Source organism: Notothenia rossii (genome assembly GCF_949606895.1).
Source record: "Notothenia rossii genome assembly, chromosome: 3".
In the NCBI taxonomy this organism is placed as follows: domain Eukaryota; kingdom Metazoa; phylum Chordata; class Actinopteri; order Perciformes; family Nototheniidae; genus Notothenia; species Notothenia rossii.
Window position 1 is genome coordinate 78868745 of NC_136901.1, and position 20982 is coordinate 78889726.

At 41.7% G+C, this 20982-nt stretch overlaps 1 protein-coding gene across 2 annotated transcripts in view; it reads left to right on the top strand.

Annotated features, from left to right (window-relative positions):
- The window catches only part of atg2a (autophagy related 2A), a 27550-nt gene extending 7013 nt beyond the window's left edge, over positions 1-20537 (top strand). Inside the window, exons 9-42 of one of the 2 annotated variants that reach the window (XM_079667978.1) lie at positions 404-546; positions 694-772; positions 961-1207; positions 1473-1614; positions 2046-2144; positions 2281-2436; positions 3161-3434; positions 3698-3770; positions 4187-4355; positions 4454-4596; positions 4821-4933; positions 5057-5208; positions 5345-5477; positions 6139-6320; positions 6398-6478; positions 7494-7600; positions 9205-9297; positions 9444-9514; positions 11033-11109; positions 11949-12119; positions 12690-12816; positions 13673-13896; positions 14356-14585; positions 14741-14876; positions 15399-15620; positions 15766-15867; positions 16191-16275; positions 16451-16598; positions 16761-16830; positions 16943-17025; positions 17420-17541; positions 17652-17806; positions 18190-18348; positions 18705-20537. In XM_079667978.1, coding sequence (XP_079524104.1) covers positions 404-546; positions 694-772; positions 961-1207; positions 1473-1614; positions 2046-2144; positions 2281-2436; positions 3161-3434; positions 3698-3770; positions 4187-4355; positions 4454-4596; positions 4821-4933; positions 5057-5208; positions 5345-5477; positions 6139-6320; positions 6398-6478; positions 7494-7600; positions 9205-9297; positions 9444-9514; positions 11033-11109; positions 11949-12119; positions 12690-12816; positions 13673-13896; positions 14356-14585; positions 14741-14876; positions 15399-15620; positions 15766-15867; positions 16191-16275; positions 16451-16598; positions 16761-16830; positions 16943-17025; positions 17420-17541; positions 17652-17806; positions 18190-18348; positions 18705-18938 — 4802 coding nt within the window. In that variant the 3' untranslated portion in view covers positions 18939-20537. Of the gene's footprint in view, positions 1-403; positions 547-693; positions 773-960; positions 1208-1472; positions 1615-2045; positions 2145-2280; positions 2437-3160; positions 3435-3697; positions 3771-4186; positions 4356-4453; positions 4597-4820; positions 4934-5056; positions 5209-5344; positions 5478-6135; positions 6321-6397; positions 6479-7493; positions 7601-9204; positions 9298-9443; positions 9515-11032; positions 11110-11948; positions 12120-12689; positions 12817-13672; positions 13897-14355; positions 14586-14740; positions 14877-15398; positions 15621-15765; positions 15868-16190; positions 16276-16450; positions 16599-16760; positions 16831-16942; positions 17026-17419; positions 17542-17651; positions 17807-18189; positions 18349-18704 lie in introns of both variants that reach the window. The other variant, XM_079667977.1, reaches the window with a different exon arrangement.
- The last annotated feature ends 445 nt before the right edge of the window (positions 20538-20982 follow it).

Here is a 20982-nt window from a genome sequence, read left to right on the forward strand (position 1 = left end):
GAGATATATGATATGAAACATGTCTGAGATACATAATCACCTCATACTGCCTGCAGCAGTGCAAAGTGCAGCCAGTCAGTTGATGGCTGTCTGTTCGATGAGGAATTTGATTTGATATTCAGCAAAATTTAGAATGAGCTGATCGTGCCTGATGTCAATATTGCTGTCAAACATGTTCATTTATTTGTTGTAAGCCAAAAGTTTTATTGACGTATTCAAGTTGTTTTAGTATTTCAGTATATAAAACAACTCAAAGATAGGAAGCTTTATTGTCAAGTAGTGGTGATCTGGAAATGACCTTAACAATCCTGACGCCCATTAGCCTTCAGCCACCTACCCTGAAGTGTTAGTGTGACGTTGTAGTATTTACCTTGTCACTCTGTGTCTGTGTGTGTACCTGCAGAGATGTTTTTCTCCATGTTTCCTGCTGGAATGAGCAGTAGCGTGACGTCTGTGCGCTCTGGCAGCGACTTCTCAGACAGCGATATGGAGTCCTCCACACACAGTCTGTCCAGCTTCACACAGCCGGCATCACTGTCTGCACAGGTACAGCCGTCAAAGGGTTTTGGCTCAAGATATCGTATGGTATTATGTGTGTTCTAATACACAGAGAACAACAGCCAGACCTTGAGTTTTAAATGTACCCATCAAATCTCAAGCAGTCTGATTTCAACTAGTATTTCTTCCTGCCAGGGCATGGGGAACGGTCCTAGGGGGCATCCTGTAGCGAGCTGTCTGTCGAGTCTACCCCAGGCAAGCGGCCGGACCAGAGGTAAAAGACTGCAGTGCTGAGCTTTGAAGGACGTAGACATATCAAGTAGTAGTTTGTCCTCAAAGTTATTTATTTTTTATGACCATTTCCGACAGATTGTTTATATTCTTTTCAGAATGTATGCCATCAGACTCCCCCCAAAGTATCGTTTTAACCCAAAAACTGAGCATTAACCCTCTCGGTTGCAGGACGCTCCCACAGCGGAGCGGAGCAGCTGAAGCCGGATGCTCTGCTGCGTCTGACACTCGGTGGGCTCACCCTCACCCTGCTACAGGAGGACCCGCCCTCTAATCCTGACGAAGCCACTTCGTTAGCTCAGGTGTCTCGGGTGTTCTTCCGAGAGCTGGCCTTCTTTAAGGACAGCATGTTCAGCGAGAGGGACTTCCACCATCTGAGAGGCGGCTTCGCCAAGGCCTGCCCACAATCCCATCTCAGGTAGAAAAGCATTTTGGCCTTTTGTGAGTTATTTATGTCGACATAGCTTCCCAAAGGATTTTCTTTTACAACAATTACAGATAGAAAGGTTATTTTGTCATGAAGTTTTAATATAACAAGGGGCTTTTGGAAGGTGAAAATGTCATTAAAGATTTAGTTGAAGATACTGAAAGACTTCCCTTTCTCAATAAACAAATTATTTTCTGAAATGCAAAAAACCATGATGAAGGTCTTTTTTGACTTATCCTTGATTCCTCTTCCCCAGAGTGACAGGCGCAGCAGTGCAGGTTGCTTGTGAGATGCGGAGTGGGTCACGCCACAACCGGGCCGTGACCTCTGACCTTTCATTCAGCAGACTGGAACTGTTAGAGTGCCTCTGGGAGGACAGGAAGCCCCAATACAGCGAGGTATATCCTCTATTAGTCTTTCTGATGCTCACTGTGGCTGTGTTCACTCTAAAACTTTAAACATAAATACATCTTCATGCCAAGGTTTTTTCTTTGTTTGGTTGTCCATATTTGGTCATTATATTTTCAATGTAGCCATAATCAAACCATATAAACAGTAAGCGATCGCAAATGGTCATTATAAGATCAGACAGTCTGTCACAGCTGTTCTTTGTCTTTCGTTTGTACTACAATCAATGATATGTATGTTTGACTGGAGCCAGCATTGGTAATTAAAGATGTCATGTAGAAGGGATGTAAAAGGAATCTCTGTAATTGTTTAATTAAGTCAACTTGCTCCTGCTTTGTGAAAGCAGTTTATGGTTGTTGTTCTCTTTCCCTGATGATAAGGGAGATTTGAGAGAACAGTGTGTCTTTCTGTCTTTTTTCAGCTGCTTCAGTTCCAGAAAGCCGGTCTGTTCACAGTTGGAGCTGCAGCCAAACCATGTGCCCAACTACACTACGGCCTCACTGAGAAACACATGCGTAAAGTACGTATTTATACACACATGCCAACCATGACTTGATATGTGCATGTTCAAGTTGAAAACCATTGTTACATAGTTACTGACCAACATATCAATCTATCCCATAACACATATGTGCGTGTGATGTGTGTGTTGGCAGGGTAAACAGCGAGTGGTGCGGCGGGACAGTGTAGTGCGGGTGGAGCTGGCAGAGCTGAGCGCTGAGCTCGACCTGGACATCCTCACTCGCCTGGGGAACCTGAGCAAGGCCTTCGCCCACTGTCCCACGGACACTGCTGCACCGGGACTCATGCAGGTGGGACCCTATATGCATTTATTTCAGCATAAGGAAAAATATTTACTTAAAAGAAGAGCCCTAAAAAATACAGTCATCAGACAGTAACTAAATTAGACGCATGCATGCAAACACAGTGCTTAGGAAGGAATACGTCAAAGTTCAGTCCGCTTGACAATTGAAAACAATAAATATATTTATTATAGAATAATGCTAAAAAAAGGAGGGTTTCTGCCCCGTTACTTCTCCGCTGTTTTCTTGTCCCAGTTAAAAAGTTTGCTTTTCTGCCCAACTGTATACAGCTTTTCTCAGACGCGGAGGGATACTGACTTGTTGTGAAAAGTAACTACAATTCTACCCGTGGTATACGCTCAGTATATCACGGCTAAGAACCAATCAGATTGCTTGATTTGACTTCTCCGTTTTATAATAATGCTTTTATTGACACAAACATGAACAGCATTTCCGTAAAAGAAAATAAGAACTTTTTGGTTCAGATTCAAGTTGTTTCGGGTTCTTATTTTTTTCTGATTTTGGTTGGTTTAGATTAAGAAGAGCTGTCTCACAGGTAGTAAAAATGTTCTTCATATAGTGTACAGTTAAACAGTTTTCATAAGTTTTTCTGCTGCTGCCTGCAGGTAAAGCTTAAATAGTGACTACCACAAAACGGACTACTGTCTGTAACCCTGTGAACGAATCATATCTTAAAACCCTTGTTCACAAGTTTTTCCCTTTCTCTCCTCAGACCCAGAGCAGCGAGCTGTACTCCTCCTTCTCCCTCCTCTCCCCACACGCCATCCTCAGGCTTCGTTTCCCCATACCCGACCTGCGGCCCCTCCCTGAGCGTCGCCCTCCTACCCAGAGGGCAGTGCGGCAGGAGACTCTCGTGCTGGAGCTGACGGAGCTGGAGCTGAAGCACCAGGAGGCCCCGGACCTCCAGAGCGAGCAGCCTGCTGTCGGGGATCCGTGGGCCCCCTGCCTCACACAGCTGCTGGAGGCCTCCTTCACTGACCTGCATGGTGGGAAAACACACAGCCCTGTACAGTAGCTGACTTAATATTCATGAGACAGTACACTGACCAATGCCTGACAGAGACAATCCAATGTGTTTTCAATGTAGCTAAGGGCTTCATATGTAAGGTTGACAGTAGCTCTTTTAGTTTTCGCTGTTGCACGAAGTTCTATAGAATACAATTCATTATTAAAAGCTGTAAAAGCTACAGTTATTCCCTTCCAGTATAAATAAATGCAGACAGAGAAATTATGTGTTGTGTCTCCCCAGGGTCATACGAGGGCTGGGAGGGCGGCTCTTTCCCCTTTATCAGAGTGAAGAAGAACCGCGACTCTTCACCGAGGTTAGTCATGGTTATTATGAGAGGAATAGACATCATTCAAGATATGATATCTAGAAAATGTTCGGTTTCTTGAGTGACATCCATTACACTGTGTTTGTATATGTGGACTTTAGAAGTAGCTTCTTTTAGATGTTAATTATGTCTCAAATGGCTCTTTATAGGATATGTATTTGTTGTTCTCTGTATTTGTATCTGCTGTGTCGTATGAATGTATGTCTGAGTTCATTAAGTGACGAATGAGTTTCCCTGGCGGAGATTAATAAAGCTTTCTAATCTAAATCAGCACGTTACAGTAGCTCTCTTAAAGGAAAAGTTGTCGTGTGAAATCAATCATTCTTGCTCTTGAAATGAGACAAAATATAAATGCTTTCTGTCCCACATGCCATTATCACTCACTTTGCTCTTCCTGTGGGCAGGATATCGGTGCGTGTGCGTGGAGGGGACCCTCAGGGCCCGGCAGCAGGTCTGGGGGGGATGAACCTCATCAGTGATCTGGGGGCCGCGTTCTTCGAAAGTCACTGTGAAATTAACGACAAAACCAGCTCCCCGTTCTCCTCCAACCGCACCATGTTTGAGACTGAGGAGGTGCGCACAAAGAACACCTATTTATGAGCCATCTTATCACAATTTCAGACCAAACTCATCCCTCCTCGTCTCTCCTCCTACTTCCTTTTTTTCTTTAGATGGTGATTCCAGCCGACCCCGAGGAGATGCGTCAGTTTCAGGCGCAGTGTGTCGCTCAGTGTCAGTGTGCAGTGGACATCCACCTGCCGCTGGCCTACATCCTCCTGCCCAGCAAACAGGCCTTCCAGAGCTTCTACAACAGGTACGTCAACATTACAGTATGTTCTATAAATATTATCTTCAAGAGAATATATTTGTATTGTTCGTTAAACACAGAATTTGGTTAAGTTTTTTTTTGTACTGCTCTTGTCCTCTGAGCTGCTTATGTAGGACTGTTTTGTTAGAAATACCTTCCACGTTTGTTCATATTTGAATACTGCACCTGAAGTAACATTATTGTTCCTCACCCTCCCCTTTGTCCAAAAGGATCAATAATGATCTGTTGATGTGGGAGCCGCCCCCCCCCTCCGCCAGCAGCCCCGAGCACAGCCGCCAGCACCACGAAGAGTTCCAGCTCTGCAAGTCGGCCTTTAGACTGGGTGAGTTTGACTGCTTTGATGGAAAAACATCATGTAACATCATCAAAACAGATATAATACCAACCTGCCAAAACATTTGTTATTAACTAAGCAAGCTTAACATGTCTTCTCTCTGTACCATAGACTCTGATTCAGACGAGGACGACCCTCAGTTCTTCTTGGCCAGTGATTCATCTGGAAAGACAAAAGCTCCCCGTCCCAACCACAACCTCAGCCTCCTCTCCCTCACTGTGATCATCAGCAAAGGGCGCCTGCAAACCAGAACAGACAAGAAGGTAAGCGGCTCCCAATATCCCAACTTCTGGACCTGAGATTTATTTACAGAACCTAAAAACTGACCTGGCTTTGTCCATAACAATGTTTGATTGCTTTGACTTTTTTATATATTTCAATTGTATTTCATTGCTTCAGGAGGACCAGAGTCATGGGGAAATTGTGCTTGACCTGGAAGGGGGGAAGATATTCAGCGTGGCGCAGCACCAGAACGACCCCAATCTCAATTTCCTGTGTATAGAGAGCCGACGAGTGGAGCTATACCATAAAGGTAAACATTGTTATGTTGTTTGCAAACATTTGATTGTTAATTAATGTTCAGGTAGATTGGATGCAATGTAGAAAATGTTGAGGGATAGTTTTAAATTGGGGGTTATATTTTGTACCATGTCAGTGTATTACAGTCAATAGAGGGCAGTCGACACACACCCACTCTCCATATAAAAACAAAAAAGAAGCATTATACTGCTGTGAACGTGCCAGAAGCAAAACATATTTAAGAGCATTGAATCCAAAATAAAACGTTAAAAAATAACACAAACAGAAAAACAATTGGGGCATCGGTAGACCAGTAACTTCTGTGTTCTGGGAGGTAAAAACACTTTTTCCGGAGTCTGATGGCTTTTAAGAGAGTATATATATTTAACAAATTCAGCTCCATGCTGGAAACACAGACTTTATATCTGTCTTCCAGCGAGGTAAAGCAAGGACATTTTGTTATATAGCTTACACTAAAATTATTTTGGTGGCTAAAATACATTAGAAGACATTGTGCCCCATTCAGAGCAGGACATTGATTAACTCAGTCTGTTTCTCATAACTGTGGCGTACCAACCGCCATCTACTGCAGGTTACACTGACATGGAAACATCAGAATGGCTCTTTTAATGTTCATCGTGGTCATAACTTTGTTTGTTACCCCAACACAGCAGTGGTGAAAGACACCCCCATCCCACAGCGGTTGGAAATACCCAAATTCAATCCCCCAAAGCACTTGGACCCTACCATCTACCCCACAGAGGTGGGGGTGAGCAGTGTGAGCGGAAAGGAGGGGGAGTTACAGATGTTGTCCACAGCCATCAAAGTCACACTGGACCCACAGAGGGGTGTTAAGGTATGTACTCTATAAACACCTGGTTTTGCTTCTGGTGCAAGTTTGAAATGAAACAATGTTTACATCTCTCCTTTCAGGAGTTCCTAGTTGCCCTTCGACTTCAAGGTGCCACCATGAGACACTACATGGCACCGACCAATCACAGCTGGCATGAGCAGGTGAGCAGCAGCATGAGAAAACGTAAAGAAACAAGCCTTTATGGACCGTAGAGTCTCTCAATATCTTTCTATTCCTCAATAGTGTTGATTTCCTTCCCTGCACAACCAGTTACTGGCAATGTATCATTCACTGTTTTATTTATAGTCTGGGCATTTCATGGTGTTTTACATATTTCATGATTACTTGGCCACTGAAGTTGTAAACTTGGAAAGAGAAACAGCGGAAGTATTTTCAGCTCTAGTGAACGTTTATGTCAGATTGAATGATTTTTGACATTCCACTTTCATGCAGAAATAGAAATGTATGAATGTGGAGTGCGATGTTGAGAGGGATATGCTTATTTCTCTTGCAGAAATGGAGCAGAGTGCATCAGAGGAGTATAATATTGTGCAGTTTGCAATCGACTGTATATTCTGAAAATGGGCTTGCAACTGTGGCTTTTGCTAAACTAGCTTGACAAGGATAAAGGGGCAGCAATATACCTCAGGGCTAAACCTTTCCGTGCTTTAAAAACAAAGAGTACAGCCTTAAAATCAACTCTGAATCCAAGTGGTTGCCATTGTAGAGGTGCTAATGGGGGAATATTGTCCCTACATATTTCAGACAAATCATAATGCAGAACAGTCAACAACTTTTTATCTAGAAATGAAGTATTCAAAAGAAGAATGCAGAGATCTTGGTCACATGAACATTATCTTGTCTGTGCAGTAACACCAGCCTGCGTTCCCTCCAGTGCTAAATCACCAGATTTAGAATTGTTTTCCTGTTTTTGCTCCAAAAGATGATTATAGCCAGTAAAGTTTGATTTAATATTACAAATTGAATTACCCAATAAGCCTGCAGCCTAATTATTATTATTATTTCAGCAATTTGTTCTGCTTTATCTTCTGGTTAAACCATTTGGGTTGTGCAGAAAAATGCAAACCATACCAAATGAAATGATGTGGAAGAATTCAAAATGTTTTTTCTTTGGCTGTTTCGCCTGCCAGCTGACTCTGTGTTTGTTTGTCACAGCTGGTGGACTTTCTGGATGTCATTGATGATCCCATTCTGGGATACACAGCCCCCGCCGTCATCACTGTCCTCCACACTCACCTCGCTACCTGTGCGGTCGACTACAGGTAAATAATGTGCCTCAGATCCGTTGCAACTTCATTAGATTTTTAAAACTGTCTTAAACATTGCTTGTGTGCATGTCTGTTTGCTGTCGCACGTATGAGTGCTGTAGGATAAAGACGGGATTATAAACTGTTGTTTTATGTATGTGTGCATTGTAGGGTTGGCTGAGAAGTTACTATAGAAGTCAAAGTCAACTTTATTGTCAATCTTCCAGTTTGTGTGCACAGACAGAGATCAAAATACCGTTTTCCACAAGCCCGAATATAAAAAACAAATGTATATAAAAATATGTGTGCAAATATGTATATATATATGTATATGTGTATGTATATGTATATATGTATATATATATATATATATATAACGTTAATAACGCGTTAACGCAAAAAAAATTAACGCCACTAATTATTTTAACGCGATTAACGCATGTGTATTCTTTTTCCTCGGCCGCCACGTAGTTTCAGAGCGCCTCGAGTTTAAAATACCATCTACAAGCTGATGCTGACAGTCCCGCTCCTGCCGCCCGCTTGCGGCAGACCACACTTCCACGCTCACCGGCAGGCACCGACTGGCCATCGGGAGGACCGGGAGGGTGTGTGTATGTGTGGCGCGAGAGAGAGACCTTACGTGTATTGTTGTTGTTGTTAGCATCTGGTGCTAGCTAGCTGCGCTAACGGATATAAGTAGCTGTTTAAATGAAAACAGAGGAGCGACATTTCGCCACAACTGCGCCAAGCACTTGACTTTATGCAGGTAGCCAGACAGTGGGACATTGTACGGACAGTCAGCACACTCGGCACGGATAGTGCGCGCAACATGATTGCAGCGTCCAGGCAGCTCCCGTTCGAGCATGCCTTGAGTTGCACATGGCTCCAACGATCCATCACTCACACACACACACACACACACACACACACACACACACACACACACACACACACACACACACACACACACACACACACACACACACACACACACACACACACACACACACACACACACACACACACACACACCATTTGTATTGTATTATTGTATGATAGAGGTTCCAGGTTGAATTGAGGTGAATATTTTTAATGTTCAGAGGTTGTTGTGTTTAATATTCATGAGAATATTTGTCATTATTCAAATGATAATAAACATTAGCATAAAGCATATTTGTCCACTCATATGTTGATAAGAGTATTACAAACTTGAAAAATATTCCTCTAAGGTACATTTAGAACAGATCAAAACTGTGCGCGATTAAATATTTTAATCGACTGACAGCCCTAATATATATATATACACAGAATCAAAGACACATTTTTACATGTGCACACATAAAAACACATAAAAACACAAAAATCAATTTATACAAAATAAGTCACTTCAATATTTGAGAATGTACTACATTAGTGCAAAATTGTCCATTGAATGTGTAAAATATTAGTGTCAGAATATTGACATTTCAATTATGCAGAGTATTTCATATATGTGTCTTCTATCTCTATATGTTTGACTCTAAACTAATTGATATACCTATAAAGTAAATGTTATTCAATTAGAATGGACTTAAAAAGGTTGGTAAAATGATCATTTATTTTGTTTTCCTGTTTCCCAGACCTATGTACCTGCCGCTGCGTGTGTTGTTCACAGCGGAGTCCTTCTCTCTGTCCAGTAACATCATCGTAGACACGGCCACCTTTCACCTCAGGTACAGTCCACCTCTAACTGAACATGACAGGGGTCCAATAAAGAGTACATATTTTTGAAATGCTGTCAGTTTGTATCACATTATATGAGCTGGGGACTCAGTGTAAGATTGTTGTCTAAGTTTTGTTTTTGTTATGTTTTGGTCAGATTCATCTTGGATGACTCTGCTCTCTACCTCTCTGACAAATGTGAGACTGACGTTGTGGACTTGAGGAGAGGTTAGTCACATGACAGAGATTGTGGGGGGGGGGGGGGCTTTTGCTCTGATTTTAAGCTTTGGCTAGTGGGTTTCTTTATATCTCTTTATCAGTGGTGAAAAGTAATGAAGTAAATGTATCTCATTTTTATATTCAAAGGGAAATATTCTACTTTTCTCCACTACATTAATTCCATTGATGATTTTAGTTACTTTATATAAGATGATGTTTTGATATTCATCTTATAATGAGTGTATCAAATACAATGCTTTGTTATACAGTACATTTAACCAACGAACAGAATATACAATGATTAAAATCGTCTCTATTGCAGCCAGCAACAACATTTAACTGCATCTTACATGTTACTGGATTAATATTAATAATATAGTTTGTTTCAATTGTGTTATTAGTACTTTTACTTATTCCACCACTCTTGTTTATACCATATGTTCAAATAAATTCCTGATGAGTGAAAACAACACAGTGTCAGGATGTTTGTTAGCTGCGTTGCACATACCGCACCCTTGGTCTATGGAAACTTTCCCAACATTGTGAGTGTGAGTTATATCAGAGCTGGTTAGCCTGAAGTCAACAACAGAACAGCTGCAGCTCACACTTAAAGGGATAGTTCTGATATTCTGAGATGGTGTAATCCGTCAGCGTTTTATCTGCAGTAGAGGAGTGTCGGCACAACCCCATTTTGGAGAAGCAAGCAGACCTTAAGGAACGCAAGTAAAGTAATGTGGGGCTGTGGATGGGGGCAGCAGCAAAACATATTTAACCACCTAAAAAAATGGCCACCTAAAAATATCTCTTCAAAGACTCCTTTGACCAAAACAGTAACCTTACCTCGCATAACACAGGAGTTGCTGATCTTGCTGGACTGACCAAATTCACAAAATAAAACAAACGACCCGTCGAGGAAGCGGTAGACGAGCAACTCCTGAGTTCTGCGAGGTTACACTACTTGATTATTTTAGGAATCTGGAGGCTTCAAAGAAAGAATGTCAAACAGCTTCAGTTTGATGAAAAGGTCTTCTGACAGCAAGGTAAAGCAATGAACCTAAATATAGTTTTTCCTAAAGAAATACTGACTTTTTTGTTGTTGCCATAACACGATGTGTTGCTGCTTTCCACAGCAATACATTGCCTTCCTCCTGCCCCACTACTTCTGTCTTTTTCTCCAAATTGGGCATGCTGACCGCCATTATCTATAAGTATACACCTAGTATGGAACTCATACAACCCAGTTTAAAAATGTCCACTGCATACCACTATAACAGCAGCTTCACCTAGTTATGGTGATGTAATCTAAATGTAGCAAGTTCACTTGACTTTTAAAGAAGTTAAACATGTCTGCTGCTTTAGTAAAAGCGTTTGTACTTGAGTAACTTTTCTGACAGGCGTTAGTAAATGAAGTCATCTTACAATCTGGCACGTCTTTTATAAGGGCAGATTCAGTAGTTATTATAAATTACATAAATAACAATCGCTGTCACCCTAATAACAACCACTGTGTGTTTTTGTGTCACACAGACTATGTGTGTGTTCTGGACATTGACCTGCTGGAGCTCGCCATCACCACATGGAAAGGCAGCGATACGGGCAAGCTGGTGAGTGCTCGCTGTTTGCATTTCTGTGACACATTCACAGCAGCCACGGACAAATGGGAAAGAAAAAGGCTGCCCCCCTGCCTGTGAAAATGTAAAGGGAAACAAAGCGTTATTATCCAATTTCTTTCAAAAACCAATAAAAGTCTCACAGGCCCTGTGTTTATAGATATTAGTTTGACCAGTTCGGTTATAATATTAGCTTCAGGGAAACCAACAAGGCGACAGCAAACACGTCATGTGACAACAATCAGTAACAAAGTGTACAGATGTGAAGAAGGCCAGTTTAAGCTCTGTTATGTAAAAATGTTTTCTACGTCAAATGTGTCGAGTCTGTTCTTTTGGGCTCTATCCATGTTAAGCTTGTATTTTCTACCTCCCATCAAATAACGACTCTCGCTGTCACCATCTTTATTGATTCAATCAAATCAAAAAATCAAATCAAAATGTATTATAACCCCAAATCACAAGAAATGCCTCAAAGGGCCACAAAGCAAACAAAAATAAATATACGTCATAGCATAACAATTATAAAAACATTATACAATATTATACATCAACATAAGTATAATGTGTATATTATACAACAAGTATTGCCATGTGATAAAAGCATGTGACTGAAGTGATGGTAAGGATGAACCGAAACTAGGTGATGGAAATGAGTTTACAAGGAAGACGGATGCGAAGAGATGGGTTTTGAGTTAGTTTTCAAAGGAGTCAACGGAAATAGCCTCGGGTCTGAAATGGAAGACGATTCTAAAGGAGAAGTGTTCGGAATGAAAAGGTGATTCTGCTGATATTAATGAAATGTGCTTCTTGTGGTTCCTCCCCCTGCTCTCCAGTCTCAGCCTCTCTTCGAGCTCCGATGCTCCAACAACGTGGTTCACGTTCACACCTGTGCTGATTCCTGCGCCGCCCTGGTCAACCTGCTGCAGTACCTCGTCTCGCAGGGGGACCTGCACCCCCCGCCGCGACACACCTCACCCACCGAAATCGCTGGCCAGAAATTACCAGTAAGTCAACAGAGAATTAAAATAGGTTGTTAAGAATGTAGAAATTGCTCGTGACGGTTGAAGGTTTACAGATGTTTAGATGTACATGAGAAAAACGGAATAACATTGTAAAGTTTTAGTATAGCAGCTTGGATAAACATTGCACATTGAACTAGATTTGGAGCACATTTTTTGTTGCATGAGTTACAGTACCTAGCTATGATTTTCTGGCAATTACTGCGCCAGACAGTAGCATACGTTCATGTCATTATGTGATATACATGTTTACAGTTAAAGTTTAAAACAATTTATTTCCATAAAAACATATTTCAATTTCTACAGATGTAAAATATGGTCTAAAAAAAATCTACCACGAAGTCTGGAAAACAATGGAAACATTTTTAATAGAAAATGTGTAGGAGCCTTGAGAAATAATCTGTTTTTTCTTCCCGTAGGAATTCCTACTTTAAGAATAGATAACTAATTTAATAGTGGCAGTCTTATTATATAACAGTTCCATCAATGTTGAAAAGTATTAGTAAGATGCCATGTCACTTTCTAAATGTTTTATTTGTTTTTCTGTATTGTTAGTTGTCAGAAAGTCCTGCGGCGATGCTGCCCTGCCCTCCAGCTGAAACTGCAGAGATCAACCAGTACGACCTCGCTGATGCCTTAATCGACACGGAGAAGAGCCACCGAGAAGAGAGCTCAGATCCTGGTACAGTTTCTCTTTTTACACTTTTCAACATCCAAACAGGATTTGATTCAGTGAAATTCTGCAATCACCCGTGTTTCCTGGTATAAAGGGAGAGGGTTGTGGGCTTATTTATTTAAAGTGGTTTCATCATGTGCTATAAAACTCTGGTAAAGCTTGACCCATAGCGGAGTGGATTGTCTAAATAAACTGAACCTTTAGGAAGGAAGATAAACATGAAACTGGGCCCCTGTTCTGCCAGATTTCACTAATTCAATAAAAACATTATGATAAACAGTAATAAACAGTATGCACCGTGCCACTGATTCTCAGTGTTTGCTAGTTAAAGTTTATTTTCAGCTTTAAAGGTTTAGTTTGTTGATATGTAGTTCTGGAGTCGTGGTTTGCAGCTCCCTGCAGTATACCTGCAAAATACATTGTTGAAGAATTTTGAAGTAATGGCCATAATTTGTTTTGAATTTGAATTGGGTCTGGAAAGTGATCCAAAATAATCTTATTTATTAAATACTTATTAATCAGATTTATCAAAATATGCTTGGAAAAAAGACAACTCTATAAGACCACAGTGCATGAGAAAACTAAAGGGATCGAGTGTAAAGCACAACAATGTAGAGTCTGATGATTTTCTGTGGTCCAATGAAACAATCTCCTTTTATCGGTAGTATATATTATCTAAAACAAAAACAAAAATGTACTTACAGTATTATCATTTTGATTTACTTATTTTAAAATGTTTTCTCTGCTAATTCTTCTACTTTCAGTTTTAGTTCATGGTCATAACTCCACACTGGTCTCGTGCACAGGAGGTGTTCATTCTCTATGGAGAGACTGTTTATAGTACCAATGGTTCTTCTTCCAGGTTCACCCTCCATGCCCAGAGGCTCGCCGGTCTCCGTCTACCTGTTCCCGGGCGAGGCTCCGAAGCGAAGCCCCTCCGTCCTGCTGGTTGAGGACGCTCAGCTTGATGGACTGGTTGCCTCAGCAACAGAGGCGCAGGCAGATATGATGTCCGAGGAAGGATCCGACGGCTCGACCGACAACGATGACTTCTGCATATTGGAGGCCCCTGGGATGGGCATTCCTGTGAGTCTCTGCCTGATACCATGGTCCTGTTGGTCTTAAGTCATTCTTACCCATTAGCTCACTTTACCTCAAAGCATATATCCCGTATGTTTACTCACAGGGATGTTACTCTAACGAAATGTATGCGCCTGTGCAACATGATGGTTTAATCTTTAGCACAGTGGCACTGTGGCTTGAGTCAAGAGAATATATTTGATTATTTCAAGTACTTTTATTTTGTTGTATTTGTTTGAGTGAGAGTAAGAGAATGTCTTGTTACTAGGGGCGGATTTGGAGAAAACGTGAGAGTGAGAGATTCAATATTTTGTTAGAACATACAATTTAGTTTCATATTTTTTTCATGTAAGAAAGGTTACACAGAAAAGAAAATTGGCTGGTCAGACCTTTCAAAAATCAGAAATACGAGTCAGCCCATAAATGTGCAATGGGGAATCTTTATTACTCTGTAATTTGTTACAGCCGCGGGACGGGGAGCCCGTGGTGACGGTGTTGTCCGAGGGCCCCATCAAGCTGAAGGAGAGTCACTTCTCCAGACCCCGAGGCAGCTCAGACCTGCTTCGAGCGCCGAGCCGCTTCCCCGTGCCGCAGAGCAGAGTTGTGCTGAGGGAGATCTCCGTGGTCTGGCATCTCTACGGGGGCAAGGACTTTGGGGGCAAGCCCATGTCAATACATGCCCAAAACACTAACAGGTAACACACACACCATGCCACAAGTAGTTTCTCAGATGCACAGAAATATAGCTCCTCAAAGACAATATCCCTCAATGGTCATGAGAATGTTTCACCTGTGTGTTTGTTAGATTTTTATTTGACTCTTCTCTCAACATCTCATGTTCTCTCTGCAGAGGTCGTTCAGCCCCCGCTGGAGCTCGGGGGTCCCCGTCTCGCTCGGCCACCACCTCCCGTCCCCAGAACTCGTGGCGCTGGGCCGGAGGCAGCGGCCGCCAGCACCAACTGTTGATGGAGATCCAGCTCACCAAGGTAGATTCACACATCGGCTACATTGTGATTAAACTGAGAAGATACATAGTTGTAGGTTAGTTTATCTAAATATATTTATTTATTTTGCAAATAAAATGGTTTGACAAAAAACTATCTTAAATTCAAACTCGTGTTTTATTGCAATCAGTTTTTTTTATGGCTGTCAATTGATCAAAATGTGAAAGGGTGATTTAAGGAACCTTTGACAGTTTGTTAAATTCACCTTCCTGCAGAGAAGATTGATACTTCTCTCATATGGAGTCTTTATGCTGAGCTGGCTATACATATTAATCATACAGACATTTAAGTGGTATTGATCTTCTCATATAACTCTTGGTGAAGGATCATCAAACTGTCAAACTAATTGATTTAAATTCAACCTGAAACTAAGCAGTGCTGCTTCCCTTATTGAAATGGCTATACATTTCCCCGTAGTTACACAGCTTCACCAGTTCCAAACAAACACATTTTAACATATAATATTAACCTTCTTCAACACCTTCCTCCTGTTCTGTTCTCCAGGTGTCCTTCCAGCATGAGTCCTACCCAGGGGCAGTAGCAGGGCAGGAGGGGGAGGGGTTCCTGTTGGCTGGCGTGGGTCCCGGGGGCGAGCAGCCCCTCTCCAGACAGGTGTTCATCGTCCAGGAGCTGGAGGTCCGAGACCGACTGGCCTCCTCAAAGCTCAACAAATTCCTTTACCTCTACACCAGCGAGAGCATGCCGCGCCGAGCCCACTCCAACATGGTGAGACAGCAGAGAGAGGGGGGAGGGGGGGGGGGGCGGGGGGGTTGAGGTCAGAGGGACTGATTTGAAGCTCATGGAATATCAGATACTTTCCTATTGAAATGATTTGATCCTATGATATTGATTGTGCATTTACTTCTTGCAGCTGACGGTGAAGGCCCTGCAGGTCTGTCCAGAGTCTGGCCTCGGTGGACCGGAGTGCTGTCTTCGGATCAGCCTGCTGCCTCTACGTCTTAACATCGACCAGGTAACAGCTGCTCCTGAGACTACTGACGCCATGACACCCAAACGTGTCCGAGTAGAACCTGAAATGTTGCTTTTTTTTTGAAAATTAAGTAAATTTCATTTTTACAAGCATTTCAATTCATTCAAGGCTTTATTGTCATCTGCACATTAGCTTCAGTGTAGATATGGCAATGAAAAACTTCACAGGCATTTATTATGACATTAGAACAGCATTGGAGAAAACGTGATCTTAAACTATATATTCTACCAATAAAAGTATTGATTTTCAGTTGTAACTAATCTACCTGTCGTCCGTCCCCCCCCCCCGTCCCCCCCCCTGTCCAGGACGCACTGTTTTTCCTGAAAGACTTTTTCAGCAGTCTAGCTTCCTATGTTAACCCTTACCTGCCTGTGGACCCTGCATCCGAAGGTGAGCCTCTTCTGATGATGTTTTAATTCCTTGCTGCTCACTGCTTATCATCACTGCAGCAATATGTTTTTCACTGTCTGCAGAACATTTTTTATTGGTTGGATTCTATATGAAATAAGAAATGCTCCAATAAATATGTTTGTTTTTTTTTATTTCCTCACCATTTATTTTTCAGTGAAAGCAGACCCCTCCCAGAAGGCCCCTGAGGAGGCGGAGGCTGGTCTGGGACCTGACCTCTCAGCGTCTGTTGAAACCACCTTCAGCGAGCAGAGCTCCTCCTCTGCCGGCTCCACCTCCTCCTCCGACCAGCCCATCTACTTCCGGTACGTAAACACCGTACACCCAAAGGCTCGAAGAAAGTCTGATTCAGTTTTTTTTTTTAAATAAAGGGGAAAAGGTGGTGTGTTTTAAGAAATAGAGCTTGTTTGTGCGAATCAACAACCTGTTGTCCAAACATCGATTTTTTTATCCTCTGCCATTTTCAGGGAGTTTCGATTCACCTCCGAAGTGCCTATCTGGCTTGACTATCAAGGCAAACATGTTGTCATTGAACAGGTGAGAGGTCACTCAAACTGCCTTAAAGACATCTTTAGGATTTGTGAGTATTTGATGAGGAAAATAATTGTCCACGCTATCTTTATTTTCTGACCTGCTCTTTGCTTCACAGGGAACGTTTGCAGGAATCCTGATTGGTCTTGCCCAGTTGAACTGCTCTGAGCTGAAGCTGAAGAGGCTCTGCTGCAGACACGGGTACAAATACATACTCCATTGATATACCAAAAACACACCAGACAAAAACACAATATCTACAGAAACTGCAGACCTTCACAAACATGTAGTTCTCAGCCTGCGTTAGGTCAAAAGTGTATTGCACTGTTATGTCAAAAATATTCACAGACTAAAAATTACTCTATAGAAAGGACGGACATTATCAAGCCTTAAATTAGAAATTATTTTAATTATTAATTATTTTAAAATGTATTTAGTTAAGGTATTCTATTTAAAATAGGATCAAGTGAAGGACAACCCTGTTACCAAGCTTCCTTTTTATTTTTCTGTATAAATAATTGTTATATTTTGCATCTAGTACAATTTTTTAAAGGGGCATATTTAGTTTGAATCTTTCTCCTTCAACCCTTTGCAGTCTCCTCGGTGTGGATAAAGTGATCCAGTACGCCGTCACTGAGTGGCTGACGGACATCAGGAAGAATCAGCTGCCGGGCATTCTGGGAGGAGTGGGTCCCATGCACTCAGTGGTACAGCTGTGTGAGTCGATACTGCCTCAAACACGCTGCTGTACACAGTGTCAGCTTTACACTTTGTTATCATGTTTTACCTCTTGGTTAATTCTCTTCCATCTCTTTGTGTTCCTCCAGTCCACGGAGTGAGGGATCTGTTCTGGTTGCCCATAGAGCAGTACAGGAAGGACGGGCGTATTATCCGAGGTCTCCAGAGGGGGGCAGCCTCCTTCGGGACGTCCACAGCTTCAGCTGCTCTGGAGCTCAGCAACAGGCTGGTGCAGGCCATACAGGTACTCGCACTGAGAGGAGGTTTAGTGCAGGTCAACAATGGAAACCAGAGTTGCGTTGGTGCTAGATATGAAACATGCAGTTAAAATGGCTTAGAATCTTTATTTTATTTTTATTTTAGAACAAACATTTTAGTTTTGTTGTGTCTGCTTATTTTAGCTTTAGGTTTTCAAAATGTTGTTTTTATTAGTTTCTTTAGTGCCAGGTGTAATGGGACAAAAGTATGTAGCTACCAAATACATGATTGGAGAACTGTATAGTTATGGCCATAATCAAATTGCTGCTGTTATAACTATAACTAAACTTTTAACCAGGCAGTTTTGTTTGGGTTCAGTTTTTCTTTTGGAATACGCAAGTATTTTATTTCTGTGTGCTTCTCCTACAGGCCACAGCAGAGACGGTGTACGACATCCTGTCTCCCACTCCCCCCCTGAACCGCTTTGCCATCACAGAGGGCCGGGCCCCCTCCAGCCGGCCCCGCAGAGCCGCTCAGCCCGCAGACCTGCGAGAGGGCGTGGCCAAGGCCTACGACACCGTCAGAGAGGTGCGTACCCAAATGTTCCCTTCAAATATGATTATGGAAACTTTTAGAGAACAGAGGATCCAAAAATAAGCAGTCACATGCTCGTCTTTCAGCGTATTCACTTTCTCACTTTCCATTCTATTTAATTATCTTCTTATACAAACAATTCATTTACATAAACAGGGCTAGGGGTTAGAGAAACCAGATTGCTTCAACTAGATTTCTCCTGAAGAAAGAGATTTCTTGGCCAGATACAACCACATTTCTTATCTTTGCATGGATATTTATTTTGAGACATGAGAACTTTTTCCTCATGTTTATGTACGTCAATGTACTGAAACACTAAATATTTTGACTTCTGTCTCGCTGTTCTCCAGGGAGTGATTGACACGGCTCAGACCTTGTGCGATGTAGCATCCCGCGGCCACGAACAGAAGGGTCTGCCCGGCGCTGTGGGTGGCGTCCTGCGGCAGATCCCGCCCACCGTGGTCCGACCTTTAATAGTGGCCTCTGAAGCAACCTCCAATCTGCTCGGTGGCATGAGGAACCAGATCAAACCAGACGCCCGGAAGGAGGACTTCCTGAAGTGGCGCACCGACGGCCAAGAATGATGAAAACTTCTTTGTTTTTCTGTGTGAGAGAGTGTGTGTTTGTGTGTGAGAGAATCTGATTTGGGGAGGTTCTAGCTAAGGGAGCGAATCCACGGTTTGAATGCGTATTTGCATGTGTGTATGGACTAATGAGAGTCAGTGTTCGCTCTAATGCAAAAACCAAGCAACGACTAACAACTACTGCAGTTACCAGTGTTTCATTTGGCTCCATCTTACATGGACTCACCAGATATAAACAATTCGTTTTGTAAGAGCTATCCTCATGTTCCTCTGTTATACACAGGTCAGTAGATTCTCCTACTGTCTGTGAAAACATATCACCGTCACTCAACTGGTTTCATTTTTAATCAACACTCTCAAGGTTTGCTTGTTCATAAGTAAGACACAGATTGTGGGCACATCATGTACTTTGAACTGTGCTGTTGAAACTGTTTGTATTTTAAATGAAATAAGTGATTTCTGGCACGATTTCTCTTTCTTCCATTATCTAGTATAAGTTGGAGGAAGAAGTTGAACTTATTCCGGAAATCACTTTTTATTATAATTCACCACTGACTAGCTGAGAACAGTTTACTTTATTTTGATGTGTTGAGCTGGCACATGATGTAACCCGCCCTTTGGTCTACTTGTTGTCCAGTGATTCTCATAGTGGAGATTGTGTGACATCCTAATGAAGTGTCCTTTGCTAACACCTTCCAGATGTCTGCAGATGCTTTTCCCTCTGACTTATACCACATCATTTGTTCAGATTTGGCCCCACTGCTTCTCTCAGTGTTGTTAATTGTGCCATAAAGCTTGCAGTGCCCTTTTTAACTAGTTTGTGTTGCCTTCCCAAAACCTGCACCCTCCCTGCTACGATTTGCGTACAACACACACTGGCTCACATGGACACATACCTGACTGAGAACATGTTTCCCGACTGAACAGAGATACAGATCACATGAAGCCTCTAAACTCTGTAGCACATTAAACTAATTTAAAGCTTTTCAAAGTAAAGTTTCAGCTCTCTGTAACTCGCAGTCCAGATGTCAGCCAGTGGTTTTTCCTTCTGCCTTGCAGCTCATTTGTGCTTCTTGTTTCCATTATTTAATGGAATTTAAAAACTGGTGTCTGGATTAACCAACTCTTCAGCGTTGCTTCGCCCTCTCCTTTAATTGCCTTCCTGCATTTTTTATGTTTCTCTTTTCTTTTTTTTTATTCTGTTAAAGCATAAAGTATTGTCATACTCGTTTTTAAAACAAGAGTTAAAAGGATGTGAATCTGGTGACGATTGAGGATACAAGAAATTGGGGGTTTTGTGGTTTAAAAAAGTTTTACATTTTTATCTTTTTTGTTTATTCAGTGTAAGGGATAGGTGTCCCTGTTTGAGTGTGTTGGTGTGTGTGTGTGTGTGTGTGTGTCAGTGGGTGAGAATGAGTGTGTGTTTGTGTGCGCGCATTATGCACGTCTGTGAAGGTGACGGGTTGATGCTTGTTACACCTCTTGTGTGTAATTACTATTTACGATATCATAAACGGTATGAATGACCTGTATAATACAAAGATGAGGAGTATACAAAATTAATACAAAAAAATAAAAAATTTGAGTATAAAAAAGGAACGCCATCTTTGTCTGACATTTTTGCTGATCTAACTTGAGGAAACAATTGTAATAATAGTTTGCCCGTGATAATTGTAAATATTACCAAAGAAAAAAAGGAATACATTTAAGGGTGCAGGTTTCTCATTTGGTTTTTCATCCAGGGCCCCTTATGAAATAGAGAATAGACCAGCGCCATATAGATAGAGGAATATACCAAGGACCCCCTCATGTATGTTTCTCAAAAATAATTTTACATAGCCTATTTTTTACACAAGAGAAATGTACTGATATATTAAAGACAAAAGACGAATATTAAAAATGCAGCATCTAAATATAAAGCAACTGAAATGTGCAGGTCATGCATTAATGGTAAGGAAGTCAAATAGTTCATTCAAAATATGAAAGGCAAATCAGGAGAATTTGAAGTATAGTGTCTTGCGTATTGGGGATGGCTAAATAAAAA